Source organism: Sturnus vulgaris, chromosome 6 (genome assembly GCF_052056855.1).
Source record: "Sturnus vulgaris isolate bStuVul1 chromosome 6, bStuVul1.hap1, whole genome shotgun sequence".
NCBI lineage: Eukaryota > Metazoa > Chordata > Aves > Passeriformes > Sturnidae > Sturnus > Sturnus vulgaris.
Window position 1 is genome coordinate 40,650,491 of NC_142248.1, and position 19,877 is coordinate 40,670,367.

At 38.3% G+C, this 19,877-nt stretch overlaps 1 protein-coding gene across 1 annotated transcript in view; it reads right to left on the reverse strand.

The window, feature by feature from the left end:
- Positions 1 to 490: 490 nt before the first annotated feature.
- The window catches only part of JAG2 (jagged canonical Notch ligand 2), a 68,814-nt gene continuing 49,427 nt past the window's right edge, over positions 491 to 19,877 (reverse strand). The window contains exons 12-26 of the mRNA XM_014871335.2: positions 19,542 to 19,715; positions 17,029 to 17,179; positions 16,586 to 16,750; positions 15,890 to 16,003; positions 14,749 to 14,862; positions 14,269 to 14,382; positions 13,186 to 13,302; positions 12,493 to 12,520; positions 11,450 to 11,535; positions 9,174 to 9,287; positions 8,868 to 8,983; positions 7,424 to 7,669; positions 6,853 to 6,984; positions 5,673 to 5,829; positions 491 to 2,796 (exon numbers count right to left, since the gene is read on the reverse strand). Of these exons, the coding sequence (XP_014726821.2) occupies positions 2,324 to 2,796; positions 5,673 to 5,829; positions 6,853 to 6,984; positions 7,424 to 7,669; positions 8,868 to 8,983; positions 9,174 to 9,287; positions 11,450 to 11,535; positions 12,493 to 12,520; positions 13,186 to 13,302; positions 14,269 to 14,382; positions 14,749 to 14,862; positions 15,890 to 16,003; positions 16,586 to 16,750; positions 17,029 to 17,179; positions 19,542 to 19,715 (2,301 nt within the window). The 3' untranslated portion in view covers positions 491 to 2,323. The remainder of the gene's footprint in view (positions 2,797 to 5,672; positions 5,830 to 6,852; positions 6,985 to 7,423; positions 7,670 to 8,867; positions 8,984 to 9,173; positions 9,288 to 11,449; positions 11,536 to 12,492; positions 12,521 to 13,185; positions 13,303 to 14,268; positions 14,383 to 14,748; positions 14,863 to 15,889; positions 16,004 to 16,585; positions 16,751 to 17,028; positions 17,180 to 19,541; positions 19,716 to 19,877) is intronic.

Consider the following 19,877-nt stretch of genomic DNA (forward strand, 5'->3'; position numbering starts at 1 on the left):
GGAATAGAACTCAGCTGAGATTGGAGCATGACATGTAAAAGCCCTGAGTGGCTGCAGAGTAGAGAAAGGTATTACTTTAGAATCCAACTCAGTTGGGAAAGGACAGCTCTTCAGGCCCCTGCATGCTCAGCCAGCCCTCTTGTCACCCCGGGAATCCAAGCTCTGCTCAGCAAGGCTTCACTGAGCAGCCAGGAGCAGAACCACTGCAGAACAGGCACACGGAAGGCACCGACCATCCCGAGCTGGATGGGACCTGCAGGGATCATCCAGTCCAACTCCAGCACTAAGCACAGCCCTGGTGCTCTGCGGGGAGAGCCCCAGCTGGAGGTGTCTGTGGACAGCACCTGCTCCCCAGGCTGGACAGGAAAGCGCCGGCGCTCGGAGCTGCACGCTCGGGTTACAGGAATTAAACCTGGACTTTCACTCCTCCTCTGGTCAGCCTGGCCACAGCCCGGCTGCAAGCACTTAGAAAGCAAACAACAATCTGAAGTATCTTACACACAATGAGGGAATCATTTTATTAGATTATGGAAGACAGCAGCATTACAGTACAAAAAGTTACAAGAGTAGCAGAAAAAAAGTGTTTTTGGTTTAAATACTCAGGATTATACTGGGGAACATGAGAAGGATAGTACCCTTTTCTAAACTAACTCCTAACCAGGTTATCAAAATAAGTTTTGAATATTTAGCACAAGTAAAAAAGTTACAACAAACATCATTATAAAATGCTTTAATAAATAGTTTCTTTTCTGAAAGGTTTTTTTTTTTTTAAGAACATGTCAAAAAAATGTACTAAAACAGATGATCCTGCAAAGTAAATCCTGCATTCCTGTATAAAATAACTGGTTTCAAAACATTCATGTTTACATTGTTCGTGGGCCAGAGTTTACACTCTCAGACATCTGTTCTTCTCAGTGGTAGGGTAACTAGGTGTATGTAGTGTTATGCTTCTTCAGTAATTAAAATAAACTTATAGTCTGCCCAGTTAACAGCAATAATAAAAGCCTTAAAAAAAAAAAAAAAAGCATAAGCCTTCCATAACATTTAACCATTTCTACTGAGGTACTCCCATCCTCTGAGCTTGCCAGCCTTTTTCCTTTAGAGCGAAAGATGAATAAAGCACAACAGAAACAAGACTGAGGAAAATATTGTTCCCTTCATTAGGCCTGTATTTAAACGCAAAAAAAAGTAATACCACATGTAATTAACATATTCACAAAAGAAAAAACAATGCCTCTCTATGTTGGTACTGTACAGTAGATGCACCCGTTAGTGTTCTTGAGATGGGCTGAACATGGGGATAAACAAACATTTCTGGATCTATTTACACGTAAGTGGTTATGTTCCTATGTAAATACAAATGACCAACAGATTCCTAACATTGATTGTATTAACATCATTTTCTAATCTGGACATAATACCAAAAAAAGTCTTATAAACTGCCATAGAACCTCCTTTTCTGCAACATAAATTAAAAGGAATGACATGTAAAAAAAAAAAAAAGACCAAAATATTTAACTTATTAAATCAAATATACAGAGTGATTCATTTAATATGTACATATTTACAAAAAAGCACTTTCACTATTAGAAAATAAACTGTGTCAGTTGGGGAACCTAGAGTTCTCACAATTTTACTATATTGATATGGCAGTCTTTGACAGTTGCTATAGAAAAAGTTTAATCTCAAGGCACTTGTCACATGCTTCAATACTGCAATTCTAAAGTAATTAAACAGAAATAAAAAGGCCACTTTTAAACCACAGTTGAAAGATCTCTATAATTTTTTTTTTTGTTCCTATTACAAAGTGTGTAAGGCAAATTTGGAAAAAATCTTACAGAAGCTACTAACGTAACAAGTGCAGTGAGCTGCCATTAATAGAGATTCAAAGTCAAGAAAGCAGTTTAAAGTTCACACAATTTCCTCAACCAGGAGGTTTTAAAGCCACCATTAAATTAGAGCAAGTAATAAAAAGAAATACATTCTGTAAACAGTGTACAGTCTTTTGTAATAAACTTTACACATATTGAAAATACAACCTCTCCTCTGCCACACAGCGAGTGTATTATAAGTAAACTTTACAAAAATAGCAACTATCAAAGATTACTCATTTTTTTCATCTGACAGTCATTGAATAATTTATACAAGGCTAAAGAAACAAAATAAATTTTATTTATTATTTTTATTTATTTTTTTTACGCAAAATAAAGAAACTATGAACATTTGACTCCAGATATTTTTAGTCCTTGATGCAAAGTGGAGATGTCAATTTTTCCCCTCCCCAGCAAGCGCAGGCGCAGTCTGCCTACATCCCAAATACAGGTTAGTCTCTACTGCCTTCAAAGTTTGATGCATTCACATTTTTTACAGATCTGTTGTCCATTTTGCCTATTTGATGGGATTTCTTTACTGGACTGCTCTCTGATGTGTCAGACACCTTTGTCGGCAAAGGCTTTGCGAGTTTGTGAGAGAGGAATTTGTCCATTTCCTCATCTCTTTCCTCCTCTTCATCCTCCTCTTCCTCATACTCTACATACTCCTCTACTGCATCACAAGTTCTCTTTTGAGGAGATATGAAGTTTTTGCATTCATAACGAATGTCTTTGTTACTGTAAGATCTGTCTATAGGATTTCTTATGGGATTTAAAGGTGCCCACTGGTTATTGGCACCCTCTTCTCTGGGAGGACGGCTTCTCTCTCTCTCTTTTCTTCTCTTCCGAGTCCACCACACGCAGATGATTATACAAGTCAGCCACACAATGCTAAATACTGCACAAAGAATTGGAACCAAATAATCTAGAGGGCAAACGGAAAGAAAGTCTTGTGTTAACAAGATAGATATTATATACAAGATATTGCACTGGATATTTGCAGAAGTATCCATACTTAACTACAGGTGATCCCCTGAAGCATTTTTAGGAGAAAGGAAGTAAGATGTCTTTACAGCACAAGAACAACTGCCTCAATTCACCAGGTCCATCTGAAAGTGCTTTTTACTAGTTTAGTTTTAAATAATTAACGATGAGGGAGGAAAGTTCCATTTGAGATCTTTTGTCCCCTCCAACAGACAAACTGGTTTTGTTAAGTAGCATCTTTCTCAGCCTACTTTACTAGATGCTTGAGAAAATCTGACTAATCCTGAAAAGCCTTATCCTAGCAGGGGCAGGCAATGGAGTACTGTGCCTGTAAGTTGCTCTAGAAGTACTGGGACTTGCACCACAAATATGTCCTGCATTTATCATCAGAAAGAACAGTCCTTTACCTTCAGCATCTACAGACATTTATGCATCAATGATCTCCAAAAACATTCAGGTTAGGGCTGTGTAACCAAATTGGTCATGCATTCTTCAGCAAGTTCCTATTCTACCTCAGGATGAAACACCAGAATATTTTTACCCTAAAGAGAAGAGTCTTCACTGCCCAATGAACAAACAAAAGTTGTTGAGGCAATTGCTCTTCTCCACTCTCCCAATCCAAACCTCACTATATAGCGTTCTCCCAGCCACATAGACATAGCTATTTCTCTAGGAAAATATTTCTGAAAACTTTATGTATATTTGGATTTCTTCTGCCCCCCTTCCTCAACAACTGTACAGCTAGGAGAGAATAACAACTTTTTTTCTGTTCTTCTTGATAAGCAAAAACTCACACATGGTAAGGGGCAACAAGAGATGAGGTGTTTTGTTTTTATAGAGAGCAATGGGATTGTTCAACAGCTCTGCAGACAAATGCTGTCAACCCACCATTCTAATGCCTGATCCAAACAAATTCCCTCAGCAGTTTTATGACATCTGCTTACAGAATAACCTGGAAATGACTACACAAAAATAACTGATGTTTCAACACCAGTCCTTTGCTCCAATGTTCAAGTGCTTTCTGAGCACATTCTTATGCAGAATGTAACACATTCTCAAACATTTCCTTTTGGTAAAGGACGATGTGTAAACTGCCAACATGGTTGGCCCTCAAGGGATTTCAAAATAGTATTTTAGCAGTTATGGGAAGGATTGCACTCACATGAGTAACTGCTATTCTCTCCTGATTTTTCATATGCAACCTAACATTAAATCATGAATGGGAGAAATACCTCAGAGAAAAAGGAGCTCTTCATTACAGCTTCTCCAATATTAGAATACAAAGTTTGCATTCTCACTGCTATCACATCGATTATTTCATCATATGAACATGGATCCAAGTTAACTTAGTAACAAGTTCTTCATACAGAATTTTTGGCATACAGATTCTAAATTCAGACTACTTTTTCTTAAAGCTAGAGGAAGTCAATGAAGCATCTAAATTATGATCTCCACCTAGACACTTGAGCATCCCACAAGGAATGAGATTCTCAACACATAGGGCTTTACACCACATTTTCTATTATGTTTTCACCCACCTCAACCAATTAAGGAGCAGAAATACAAGAAATAAAATCAAAAAATAGGTCGCAGTTTGCTTCATAACAACTCCACCTAAAGAACTAAGGGCTAGTGGTCAATATTGAGCACCCATATTAAAATGAGGAGTCTGCAAACCATTTTGCAAGAGAACCCAAATTAATCCACTCTTTTGGGAGAATCTTTAAATCTTATTGAGGTGGGAGGCAAAGTAATCTGCAGCCCTTTAGCCCTAGAATTTAATATGTAATCAGAAAAGCCAGAGGCTGAGGTGTGTCAAAATCCCAGCTCGATTTCTTATCTTCTACACAGCTGCTGTTTAAGGCAAGCACAAAGCAGGCACACTCCTTCAGGAGAGCTTAGGAAACAGCACATTTGCCAAGACTTTAACAGATGAAAGGCATTTCCTAGAAGGAAAATGCAAGGGAAGTGGAACCAGGCAATCTCCCAATTGTTTGGACTATGGATGGAAGATCTTCCAGACGATTATGTTGGTGAGGTCTAGGAAAAAGTTGGGAGACCCTCCTACCATTGTAGGATTTTCACTCTGGGGCTTAGCTGAACTTGAGTGTACCAGCATCCTCCACAAGCTCATCTCCTGCTCCCCCAGGCAGGAACACAGGCATGCAAAACCTCCAATAGCTTATTTTGGCACAGCTCTTGGAGAGCCAGCATTCAGAGATAAAGGTCTCTAATCACACTATATCCTCTTAAAGAGGAATGAATGCTACATTTTAAGCCAGCTGTGCACTAGTGAGAAACACATGTTGAAAAAGAGCAAAGTTTTACATCGTGGCCAAGTATAGAAAGAAACTAGACATCTTTAACTCTTGTTAAGGTAAATAAATAGCACACGAGCACCTCAGAAGAGATTGGTATCACACCACACCTTCCCTCTTCCCCATGTTTTCATTTCCTCCCAGCCTCAGTGCAGCAGCATCAAGGGCTGAGGTTGGCTTAAGGTTCATGTAGGAGAATTGGACAGGATTTGAACTGCATGCAAGAAAACTCCAGATCTTATGAAAGGTGTGCTTGGGCTGGAAGCCAGAGCCAAAACCGTGGCAAGAATATCTGGGCATATCATGTTAGGGATGAAGTTAAGTTTAAAGTAGCACACAAGTACAGAATCTTCATCTCAAAGCCTCTCTCTCTTCAGTTAGTAGCAGCAACTTACTAACTGGTGGATCATTTTCTCCAGTGTGTAAAGAAAGATAAGAGAAGTTTGATAGCAGGAGAACAGAAAACACACCACAGAGGAGGTCTGAGCTGGGGCCTTACCTGATGATGAATTCCCAACAACGATGGTCTCAACTTTGACTTCAGTTACTGCCAACATAACCGTGCTGTTCTGTCGCTTGGTGATGGCATTCACTATTGTATTAGCAGCATTCTGAATGAGGCTGTTATCTTGTTCATCTCGGTGTGGGACAAAGGACTACAGGGAGTGAAGGGGGAAAGCAAGAAGTTATTGCAGTCACCTAACCATGGAGAAGTACTTTTTAAATCCAGCAACATCTTAATTGAGTTCACTCGGCTGATTTCACCTGACAGTAGCTACAAACAGTTCTCTAAAAGCTTACCACAGCAACAGCATGGCTGCCTCTACCCAAACTGCAGATGCAGTGTCAGACTTGGTGGGTAGCACACCTGCTTGTTAATTTAACATACCTCAAAGGAAAGGCAGTGACTTCCACGGTACTTAAACTGATGAGCTGAACTTAGTCATAGTTTGGAGCAGTTCAAGACATGAATTATCTAGATAGAAGCTTGGACTAATAACAGTCTGCTCTATTTATACCATACACTTTGCTCCCTGCATCGTGGCTCAGCATGCTCTATACAATACTAGCAGAGACAGACAGTCCAGCTTCTGACTGGATAAACATTTACCATGAAAATTAACTCTGTCTTTAAAACTAAGCTGTACACAGGCATAGACTGATTGAGCTGTAAACACATCTAAAGCAAGCCTTTAGTTCATTAGGGCAACAGTTACTTTCATCTATTCAACTTGCACCTTTTTCCACTTCTCACTTAGTACCTTGTGTTTAAAGAACATCCCTGTAGCAGCCATACACTAAATGTACAGCAGAAACCTCTTCACATGAACAATCCAAATCCAGCCACCTGTAACCATATCTCCTACTGAAAAGGTCAAGAGCCCAACATTTCTGACAGGACAAGTAGGCACCTGTTCACTAATTTGGGCTGAACTAGTCTTTATAGTAATTTATCATGAGCTTTATATGAGGTAGCCATCTGTCATTAACAAAACCTGCAGTTTCAGCTCTCTGACAGTGTAGGAAATTGTGAGATCACAAAATTACTTTGCAGACAAGACTAGGCCACAGATTGCTCTACCTGCATTCAAGTGAAACAAGCTTGAACAACTTCTTCCCCAGCAAAAACTAATAAGAAAACATATTTGTATAAATATATACATACATCTCATACTTACAATAGCAACTTCCACTGCATTCTCTGTGGAGTAAGATGGATCACACAATATTATCAGAGTTCTGTCTCTAGAAACAGTCCTAGTAGCTGGTAAATACCGGATTTCAGAACAGATATTTTCTGTTGTAGTGCCCTGTTAGAAGTAAGGGAGACTGTGTCATTTTAGTTCAAGTAAAAAATAGCATGTAAAAATAAGGATCTTCAGAGTTCTTGCAGTTGCTAAGAACTGTTAAAGGCAGCAAAGAGGGGAGCAAGAAAGGGCAGAAAAGTGAAGAACAGGTTTTTAGAATGAAGGGCAACAAACTGAGCTTGCATGATTATGTTAGTACAGTCTGAGCCCATCTTGAAATGTAAATAGTTCAAGACTCAAGAAGGTAATATATTCAGTATAAACCCAAGTTTTGCCTCACCCTTTAGACAAAGCACAATTAAAAACAACAGAGGAGTCTAGTAATAAAATTTGCAAGCTTATAATAGCAAAGAGTCATACTAGAAACCTTAATCTTGCATGCTGTGACATAGAATAGATCCCTACACATATTGCCACACTTCATTAAGAATTCCATTCTCACCTGGGGGACTTTGTCTCCATTAAAAATTAAAGTAATTCTAGCACAGTCATTGTCCAAGTACCCAGAATTAGGCAGACACTTGATATTGATAGGCAGAGGTTCAGAGGCACTGCATTCTCCCCAGTCTGTGCATGGTGGCTGAAAGCATTTCATATACTTCTCCTGGCATTCTTGACCCATGGGACACTGGTTATTGGAATTATCCCAGTATTTGTGTAACAGACAAGGCTTTTTTCCACACCACACCTAGAAATTAAAAAGAACAAAGCACTGTTACAGGTAGTTGCTCTCATGCATCATATCCAAATAAGCAATTCACATAGAAAAATATCTGTCTTTTGACACTGCTGTAGTCCTAGTAGCAGATGGATCTGGTCTTCCATGAAATGAGGACATTTAACACAGACACAAGAGTAAAAATCTGTGCAAAGATAATCTGAGAAACCACTGATGGGGCATATGTCCTTAGAAGTTTATGGATTTGTCTCAATTTGAGTTATACAGAAATTTAAGCAGTTATTTTAATCTAGTTCTCCAGGCTTCTACAATATAGAAAGAGAAATATCACCACAAAGATTATTTTCTTCAATACTCATACTGAGACCCCTGCCAGAGCAAATTGAATACGTTAAGAGCTGATGCACATTGGTGATAAGCACAACCACTCCAACCATGCTCCCAAAAGGTAACAGTTTACTGGCACCCACAAATTACTGGGGCGCAGCAAATTTCCAAACACAGCTCCATTCCAGGAACTGGACTTGGATGATCCTTGTGGATCCCTTCCAACTCATATTGTACAATTCCATGTAGCCTTTAAGATCCTACATAGCACTGTACAGTTATTAGGAACTTAGGGATTTCTTAAAGAACAATTATCAGCAAGAAAGTGCAAGTGTTCCATTACACATGGAAGAAATCTAATACCACACATGGACGAGATGAATTTAAGGCACATGTACAATCTGCATTTCGTTCTTACTTTTCCTCAGCCACAAAACCACCAGGATCTAGTCCACAATAAACACACAAAGGCTGAAAGCTGTCAATTCATAAAGCTACTGAAGGACAATACAAAAAGGCAGTTAATAATCAGTGAAAAATTTCTTGCTATGAGTCCTCCAACTCAGAACTCACACTTCACAAAACTAGGAGTTTTAAAACTGTGTTTGCAAAGCTTCAGCAGTGGGATTTATTTATCCTTTATTCCAGCTCATATTTCATTTTCTGCAACAAGTGGTCTAGAGAGCCTGTTCTAGCAGGTAGACAGCAGGACAGTAACTTATGATATTAAAAAGACATTCCATAATTACTTCTACAGGAAGCCAATTTTTTTTTTTTTTAAACAAAGGAAATTTAGAGGAGACAAAGACTAACTTGTGCATGAAGAACAATGAGTTTGTTTCAGCCACAGGAATTTAAGAAAATTGGCCAAAATGCCTACCTTGGTGCAGTCAATACGTCCATCCAAACAGTGGCAGCTGTTGCACTCCTGCTCCCACCGGCTGCCATGGGGAAAGGTCATTCCTTTAAGCCAGCAAGGCTTTCCAATTCCAATCACTAAAGAAAAAAAAACCACCAAAAAGCAAATTCAGACACTTCACCTCTTTGAATTATAAATACTATACAAATTTAAATTAAAAGTATTAGCTACTGTTCCTTACATATCAGACTAGTGCACATAAACTTTATACTGGCTCCATTGTGCCCTATTGTTTTTGGGTAAGGTTGATAGCAGATATTGGAATACCTTCTTGGCATCTAGGACCGATTCTTCCAGGGGGACAAGTGCATCGGTATCCATTTATTTCATCTATACAGGTGGCACCATACCCACAAGGAGAAGACTGGCATTCATCAATATCTGGACAGAAAATAGGTAAAACTCAGTGACAAGGACACAGGACATTGTAATTAATAATTTATTGAGGTGTAATCTAACAGTACCTGCTTTCGTTAAAGGAAAGGACAGTGTGGCTACAGAATTAATCTTGTAATTAAACAGTTCTGCCATTTCAGCAATAACCTGTAACAGATTTCTCATAACTGCACCCTAATTGAAGTTCTGGTAATCAAAACAGCAGTCACATGCTGACTCATTTCACAGAGCAGAGGTGTTGGGCAGCTGAAGGTGTTAAAGCCTTGTCCACATTCAGCTACAGAACAAGTCCCACATCCTGTTCTGGCACTAATCTCAGACATTTAGGCTTCATACAAAAGCATGTGCTTTCATGAAGTTATAAGTGGGCAAGAGCTGAACAATGATCTTGTTCAATAGCACTCAAAGAAGTGACTTGCTGCAATACAAGTGACCATAAGGCAGAAGAGTAACAGTTTAATTTGTAACACAAACTTGATAATTTGATTAATAACCTTGAAATAGTGAGTAGATTAATTTAATATATAGACACTTAGCATAAAAGCCTCTTTAAAAACCCTTCAAAAATTCAGAGGCTTAGCTATAGAAACCAATGGAAAAAGGCAGGGAAGCATGGTCCAGTCAGATGGACAGCAATGTGTCATTTGTTATCCCAGGGAAGTGACCAATACTGATTTATGCAACAGAAACCAACTTGGGAAGTTGTGAGCCACAGGCATCAACTGCTTCATTTTCAACCAGAACCTCTCTCTTCCAAAGCATCTTCTGAAAGGTTTCCTTCCATTGAGTATGAACTCCCTTTCCAATACCAGAGAAAACTGTTTAAACACCAGTTCTTGTCCAATACACAGTATCAGCTCACTTTAAAGTACAGGACTTTGAAAGTGAATGTGATAAATGGCAGTAGTGAGACTGTTACACTTGTAGGCAATGCAAAACAATCCAATGGACATAGAAAGGATTTTGGTTCCATTTTAGCTTCCTTCAAAAGTGCATTAAGATCTAAACCTCAACTGGGTTTAACTACTCTTTCCTCCTATCTTCACATAGATTTAAGATTCTCCACAGCCTCTGTATGCTGAAAAAGGTGACTTAACTCTGTTTCTGTATCAGCCATAATAGGTATTTTTTTCAGAGCTACTCCTTCCACCTATACCAGTCTAAATAAGTAAAAAAAAAAGTCTGCAGCTCCATTACAAATGCACAGTATTTGTAAAATCCTAGCCTTAAGGGGAAGAGGAGCAGGCAAGGAGAACTCAATATCCCTTTCTGGGTATCTGGATCTAGACACAATGATCTGCCATGTCTGGCTCTGTATCCAGACACCACTAAGCTGGTACTTCCACAAGTGCTGGTTTGTTTTTTCTATGCCAGAATGAGGATGAAGTCTCAACTTGAAAGCACATCACCATACTGATGGAGTGGAAGGACCAAGCCCAGAAGCCTTAAGGCTACAGAAGATTCAAAGCCTGGTCTTCCAAAGCAGAAAGTAAAAATAAGGCATATATCCATTCAAGTCAAAATGGTAAAATTCCATTAAAAAGACAAAGCCAAAACAACCCAAAAAAACAACCAAACAACAAAACCCCCCATCAGCTTGTACCACAACACTTCAACACACTTTTAGGGTCTGTTTTCTCCCTTCTTTTTGGCCTCTACCCTTCAGAATAATTGCAGTGTAACAGGTTTTGTTTTCTAGCTTTGAAAGACCTTTATCATACTTCTGTTATTCACGTGCCAGCACTACACTCGATGTTTTTGTTTCCATTTGGAATGTCTCGGTGCATTTTGGTTTCTTACATTAAGTGGAACGCTTTCAGATATATGTCATCTTTACCAACAAGATGTTTATCAACAGAGAAATATTTAAAACTTAAGCTTCTACGAAGCCAGCACCCCAGAAACGTCAGAATTATCCAAGAAAATCCAGCAATCAAGTCTTTAAGCATGATTTAAGCCAACTAATTTCAGTGCCATTTAGTGAAATGAGTAACAGACCATAACCTGATATTATTTACAAGGTACCAGTACCTGGCTAACAGGTGGCTTCTGCCTCACTATTTGGAATTCAGCTGAGCTAATGTAAAAAGAGTCACCAGGTGTTCTTTCCAATTTGTACAGATTGGTACAACCATCCAGGTACTTACTAATTCTGCAGTCAGGACCAGCAAAGCCAGGGGCGCATTCACATCGGAACCAGTTCACTCCATCCACACAGATCCCTCCGTTGTAACTGCAAACAAAAGGGTGTAGCTGACAAGCCATCTACATTGTTTCATTGGTCAATTACAGCTTGGTTAATTAAAGCTTCTGCTGCTCTCTAGGGTGACAGTTTATTTCTCTTGAGAGCAAAAGTATAATGCTAGATAAACAATATTGCTTAGTAGGTCAGCAGTTAAACAGCAACATCCTACAGATGTATGAGGAAGCAAATCCACAGAACTCAAGGAGGTGGAACAGCACGTTCAAATGAATACAAAGAAAGCCCAACATTTTCCAAATTTGGTTGTTTTTTTAATACATGAAGCATGGATTATGGCATCAGAGTGGACAACTGAGAAAGATAAGATAGATTGTTTCATCCACACATCAGTATTTTCCCCTGTCAACCATAAATATCAGCCTCTGTATTTAAAATATTCCCATTTTATCTCCTAAAAATTAAGTTTTGTTTTTAAACATGTTTATACATAGCAATTGGCCCAACAGGACATTTTTATATTATTTAATATTATATTATATTTATAATATATAATATATAATATATAATATATAATATATAATATATAATATATAATATATAATATATAATATATAATATATAATATATAATATATAATATATAATATATAATATATAATATTTAAAATTATTTCTTGTAAACAAACAGGTTTTGATTTCTCACTTTCTATTCTATCCAATTACAATTGCTTCAAATGTGATCATCATCTCTTCCTATCACTGTAATTTACTGGTCAGTTCCACCATGGAGACTACACTAAAATACTTTTAGTTATTCATACATGAATCAGCTCAAGATTGTTTGCAAAAAAATGGTTATAAGATATTTTACAGAGGCTGGCTGCAATTAGAACTAATTTTACTCTAAAATAATCTTTAACGTAAATCCATATTACTGTGCTCCCTTTTATTTCCACAATAGGTACAGGACTGGAGTTCATGTACTTACCATGGATGAGGGTTGCAGTCATTGGTGTCTAGAAAAAAGAATATTGACTAGTGTAAATAGTGGCACCATTTATTTTTGAAAATATAACGCTATAGTTCAGAAGCCACTATATTTGATAAGCAAAGAAAAATATACAGAACTGAATGTTTTCTTCCACACTTGCAAAAAAAGTTCAATTATCATATATATCAATAGTAGGCAGAGTAAAAACAGAACTCAAATTTAGAGTTTCCTCCCACTCCCAGTGTCACACCTTGGGAAAAAAAAAATCAAATCAAAGTTGTAGGCTTTACTCCACCTAAACAATTCATTGTCTTGGTATGTCAAAGTAGTTAACTGCTATCCCTCAGAGAAAATGGCTTATACACTACTACCTTCCTTTCCAGATACTCTTCATTATTAAAATTATTTTTTCTGTGAGTATTTTTTCCTGCTCTGCACACGTTTCCAAAAACTATATTTTCATAGAAGGCCGAGAGTCTTCTTTTGGCAGAGACTGGATGCAAAAAGCAGCACCACAAACTCTTCATTCATTACTCGAGCATCGTCTTCTTTACCTACCTCCCACTCTGAATGATTCAGATATTTTGGCACATGAACCCCATAAACTTGCTTTGTTTCAGCTAACAGCTCTCTGCCAGACACTCCCAATATCCCAGGGGGATGCAGGGGAAGAAAGGAGAAAAGCCTTACTCTGTGTGCATGTGCGTCCTTCCCATCCCTCTTTGCAGATGCACGAGAAGGAATCTCCACTGCCAACACAGGTTCCACCATTCATGCAAGGGTTTAGAATACAGCTGCTGTTTTTAGCTTTGAAAACAGAGAAAAGCGCCTGTTAGACCAGAAAACAAAGAGTACCTACCATCTGGATATGTCAGCATCACAATGCTAAACTGTATTTAAGTCAACAGTTAAAACCTACAAAAAGGTAAAAAAACCTCCAAAAATATTCAATCACATGACAGTTTCACCCACCTTCACCATGGTCCCAATCCAACTGTTTAACTGAACTATGAAATGTTATTAAAAAAAAGAATTGCCTCCTTTCTACCCCATTTTTGTAAGGATTCTTCAAGTACTGCTAGATTATTACTTTGGCAATGAGTTACCCAGGCCGTGAGGTGTTCTTAGCAATAAAATACTAATATTTAAAGCTCAGGTTTTCATTAAAAACTGCAATTGTATCTAGAAAGTACAAAAACTGTACTAAATTATCTTCATTCAACTTCCTGATCATAACAGAAGTTTCATTTCAGAAAGATGCACCAGAGATAAATACTACATTCTGTCTCCACAGGGAAGGAAAAAAAAAAAAAAAAGAAAAAAATCAAATCAAGCAGTTCCCTACAGCAGGCATTAACTCTGCAAATCCCCCAGGACAAACCTCTTAATTTCATTTTGCTGGGTATGCCTGCTCATACACCTCATGATCACAAACCTTGTGACTCTGCAAGCCAAGCAGGGGACTAAGTTCCCAGGAAAACCTTTACACAAGGCCCCTAAACACCAATAAAAAAGTCAAGACACAAGTTCAAGTTTTCAAAAACTGCTCAGGAGAGAAGCTATGGAAGGACCATATAAGCAGCCAGAGGAGAACAGTTTCCTAAAAATCAGTATCATGTCAGGCAAGTGAAAGAAATTACTTAAATTTCAGTCACCACCCAAGTGGAACAGCTTTGAACTGGCCAGCCAGTGTGTCTGTTTGCTAAACAGTTGATTATTTAAACACTTCTCTGCTTCTTCTGGCTTCACCTGTAGATAAATTTAAAAGCTTACCAGTGTTGCAAGTGCTTCCTATCCACTCTGGAGGACACGAGCAGCGGAATGTGTCTCCATCATCATAGCACGTCCCACCATTGCTGCAAGTGTTTGCATCACACTGGTATTCACCTACACACCACAACAAAGCAGTTTTAATTTCCACTGGTCTTGCTAAATGATTGGTACTTTTTAATCACAAAACTAAAGAGATTTCGTATTTAAATGCAACAGTATCAGAAACACATTGTTCTGCTTGCTCTATTACAATAAACAACCCAAAGAATGGAATCTAAGGACATCCCATGAAACTGTTTCATTACACGAAGGAATACATTTTTAAAATGTTCCATTTTGTGATTGGGAAGCTGGAAGGGGTAATGGAAGTGCACCTATTTTTTCACCGCAATTGTTTTATTTTAAATTTCAGGAACTCCAGTTCCATGAGAAGAAAATAAATCATTGGGTAATCTAAAGATCAAAGCAAGGAACACTTACGTGAGTGACAAGTTTTGCCTTTCCAGTCATTCTTGCACTCACAATAGAAGTCATTTACCAAATCAATGCATCGGCCACCGTTGTGACATGGGTTAGGAGAACAGTCATTGAAATCTAAAAAAAACAGTTATTCAAATTAGATGATCTAGCCCAGCCAAGGCCATGAGAACACAGAAAAATCTCTTTATAAAGAAAATGAATTTTATTCTACTTAGGAAGACAGCAATCCTAATTACTAAGAGGTTATCTTTATACAAGCAAGAAAAATACTCTGATTTAATACAGAACAACATGAATTATGACTTTCTGGCAGCTTAGAAGGACCATTCAGCATGGCTTCTCAATAAAGCACGAAAGTAGCTTTGTTTTTACAAACAGCTGTATTCTAAACTTCAGAAAGAGCTTTCTAGTAGGGACCACAATGTCCTGAAAAAGAGCCCCAACCCAGGACATCCTGGGAGATGAGAGAGACAGTAAAGGTCCCTTTTTCTGTTCTGCTTTAAAACACAGAGTTACAGCCACTAGAGGTGGCTTAACCATATGCATACATATATGCACACATTAAACATACTTACCACAATCATGGATTTTAGAGAAAGCTCCTGTCACTTGAGACAAACATTTAATAGGTGGAACATAAATATTCCAGAACAAAATTCATCTAGACCACACAAATGGCTCTTTTGACAGAAATAGCTGCCAAAAGCTGCTCACTCTGTATTTCATATTTTAATTGATGCGTGTCCTGTAATAAGTCTCAGCAAGTCCTTGCCATCGTGTTTTATAAGGGGATTCATTCAGAGCAGAAAAAGAAACAACTGCAGTTTCCTCTGAGGTGTCTTAACCATGAACTGGCCTAGTTCACTTCCTGGCCCACACTTTTGCCTATCCCCAGGAGAAAAAGTTTTATCCTCCTGAGATAAATGCTGAACTATGCCAAAGAATCAGATTCTGCTCCTATTAAAGGAGCTGAGGCTTTTAGTGCAGCTACCTGAAGTTATTTCTGAAATACAAGAAATATTTCTTCTGCAAAGAAGACTTAATTATAGAACAGAGAAACTACCCCATTATTAGGCACATACCAACCATCTGTTACAACAAAGCTGCATCCATTTGCCCTGCAACACTGAGCAGTACTCACTTGTGTCACAGAGCTCTCCTTCCCAGCCACTTGAACAGAAACATCTAAATGAATCAACTTCATCGATACATGTCCCACCATTCTTGCAAGGTTTCCCAAGACAGTCATTGATATCTACAACAAAAGTCAACAGTTATTGCTCAAGGCTGTTTTCACCTACTCAGAGGAGTGATCTACACTTGTGTCTCTAGGAAAAGCAACACAGAGATATTATTGCATTTGTACATGTACAAATGTACACTGTACAAAGAAAAGCTCAAACATTTGTTTTCAAGCCTGGTAGAGTTTCTGGCAGTATTGTCTCTCACCTACCAAGTCAAACCAGAGCATTACACCTACCTGGCAAGAATATCCAGGGGTTTAAAAACACCCAGACCAGCAATACAAGTTCTAGTCCCTTCATTGTCATTCCCATGTTGGAGAAATGTGTGGCTCTTGAGATTGTACACAAAGGTAGTGGGTACAGGCACATTTACACTGAAGCTGAACTATAACCGGTTTTCTATCACAGAGGAAGTGCAAACCACTACAAAGACTGCTACAAGAAGAAACAATTTCAAGCAGTACATCTGAAACAGCACTTTATGCAACTTAAAATAAAACATTTACATCTAAGTTAAGTTGTAAGGCTTCATGACATTAACTTTAAAATAAATTTTGAGCAAAAAGAATAATCTTTTACAAGCTCCTACTTACTTTCATGACAGTATGTTCCAGTAAAACCTCTGTCACAGGCACAAGTGAAATTCCCTCCTGGCTGACTAATACACCGTCCATGAGGCCCACAAACATTGGATGAAATGAAACGGATTCCTTCTTGTGTAGCATTAGTGAAGACTTCTATTGTACAGCTGTCTATTACTGAAAAAGAAGTGTAGTCTTTATACTAATGATCTGTATTGCCAATCAGATTTTAGTTTTAAAAGAAGTTTTACAAAAACTAAAACTAATCACACTTATGTTAGCTATAAGGTACCACTACCTCTTCATAATGAGGAGCATTTCCTCTCACTGCCTCACTATTGCATGAAGTCCAAGTGAGTACAATAAAAACATTTCTGAATTCTACTCTTCCCCAAAATGTCTTTTTTTTTTTTAAATGTACCAACATCAAGACAGTTATGGGTAACAGCAGGTACCTTTACAAGAATTGTTCTTGCAGTGGTCCTTGAGATGAGAACAATTTTTTCCATCATAGTCATCAGGGCAGGCACAGTAATAATCTCCTCCCAGATCATAACATTTAGCCCCATTCTGGCAAGGGTTAGGTTCACAGAAATCAATATCCATCTGTAAGAGAGACCACAGTTAGCAGCAGCTGCTTCATTTCCCAGGAGTAAGCAGCATTATCTGCTTTGCCAGAGACACAGATGAAGCTAATGTACAAGGAACCTCAAGTTTTAAGAAGGTTTATGAATCATAAATATTGCATTCCATCCTGCAAGACAGAGAAACTTCAGCTTACTTTAGTCTATCCTAATACAAAGCATTTCTGACACTGCTAAAAAAACCACTCCTTTGGAGGAGGCTGAATAAGCACATTTGCAATAACTCAGTAAATAATTACTAAAGCCATTAGGAGATATCTTACTGCAACTTCTCTGGATCATTATAAGTCACTTCTCTGTCCTTCACACCCATGTATCAAGTGCCACAAGGCAAGTTAAATACCAGTGCACTTGTCAGCTTTGTGTCTGCAAGAGACACAAAATACACAGAACCTGAACAAAATCCCATCCCCTAGAGCAAATTCTCTTCCCATCTCAATTAACACATAGAATTTATTATAAAACCACACAGCTTGGAAGGGACCTCTAGAGGTCAGCTACTCCCCACCTCCTGCTCAATGGAGGTCTAGTTAGACCCAGCTGCTCAGGGCCTTATTTTAACAAATACCATCACCACACCAATTTACACACAGTTACACGAGATGTATTTTGAACTCTGGCCATCTGATCCAGAGCAAAATTTAAAACTCGCCTTCATAACACAACCTTTAACGCAGACATTGCTGCAGCAAAACAATCCTGCTGCTTTCTGCTTTAGACTGACATACAAGATCACTGATTCGTGATGCCCTAAATTGGTCTCAAAATCCACAAAGCAGCCTCAAAAGGGATATTTTTACATCACAGTATCTTTCCTTCAAATTGTTTTTCTTAAGGATTGCTTTTCTCCCCTCAAGTCAGTTTTTCCTTCTTCAGATCTCTCTTGGGAGAAAGATATCTTTCTACTTTACAGACATGAAATTAAGTCAAATAATTGTTTTGATCCCTATTTTTAGTAGTTCAGTAGCTAAATAGGAGAAAAATGCAAAACTAGCCAAAGGAGAAGGAATACAAATGGTATTAAGTATTTAATTCTGAGGAGCACATACACTTGCAGTCAAAACAGAAAATTTTTCAGCAAATCATTTCATGCTTTCACACAACATTCAAAGCAAGCTATAAAAAATAGCTATAGTCTGAGAAAGATTCTCAGATCTCCTCTATCAGATGTCTCCATTTGTTTCCTTCCATTAGTGTAAATTTCCCCTTCCCAATGCAAGTTCAGTAGCTGGTAGTTTAGCATCTGGAATCAATGGTAGATATTTCCTGCAGCACACAAGGCAAGCAGCCAACTCCCCCCTATTATTCAAGTGCATTTGCTAAAACTTTAATTACACAGTATTGTATGAATCAGCCCCGAGTAGAGCACTGAAGTTATGATCCTTATGCAGAAACAGTTCATGAGCTGCACCAGTTTTATTAAACTGGTTGGTATCTGCAGTCCTTTTAAACTTTGAATAAAATGAAATGAGGACACTGATTCTTTAATAATGCAAATAACAGAATAAAATTACTTCAGCATTTAAGAGAGATCAATCCAATATCCTCCACAAAAAAAATCTGGAGCAAATCCAACCATATTCTAGCCTAATGCCTCCAGTTGATTCTAAGCATAACACCCAGATGAATCTGACTATCAGCAAAAGCCAGAAAGTAAATACTTAATGCAAAATAATTTTACACTGAAAAGCCTAATGTCCTCCCTAGAAAAGAAGAATATCTTCTCTACCATGAAATACTTTAGGAATTACCACTAAGACTTCAATACTGAAGATCTGAATCCTTAAGCACTAGAACTCCATATCACTAAAATGATCTCAGACAAAGCTCTGAGAGCCAATAATTGCCTATCTGCCTGCCTATAGTAATTATGTTAATTGTTAGCATTACATATAACAAATAATTGATATATTATTATTCTACTCCTACCAATAGCAGTAGGATTACTGGAAGGGTGATTCAATTATCTACCTCAGAGTTAATAGGATGAGAACCTAAATCACTCCAGTGTAACAAAAGGACACAGGTCCTGAAAATTGCAAAGGAAAACATTTCAAGCTTAAGGAACATTTGCAGCTTTAAAGCCCTTAAAGAGGGCAAACACCTATATAAAGCAGCTTGCAGTTTACCAAGCTGCAAATGTAAGTGTTACAGCTACTATAACAGCACTGCACAACAAATTTGCTTATTCAGAGTATCAGGTAACAGCTACGATGGGCAGTGACGCTCCAGCCTTGGGTAACTCCCATTTAAACCCAGAGATAGATTCCTTTCAAGAATTCAGCCCACGACAAGCATTGCAGCAATGTCTGCACTGCCCTCACCTCGCAGAAGACTCCCGAGAATCCCTGGGAACACAGGCAAGTGAATCCATTCACCAGGTCCTTGCAGCGGCCCCCGTTCTGGCAGGGATTGCTCTCACACTCGTTGGTTTCTATCTCACAGTTCTTCCCTGTGAAACCACGAGGGCACAAGCAGTGGTAACCATTCACTTCATCCTTCACAGAGCAGGGAAAAGAAGCAAAAGTAGAAGGATTCATTTATTGATGAAACTTGCACACAAAAATTCAATTTTTTCTGTATTCTGCATTTGCAGACAGCAGCAGCACCGCAGAATTTCATTTTGTGAAATGGATGCAACAGTCTGCAAGTACAGTGTT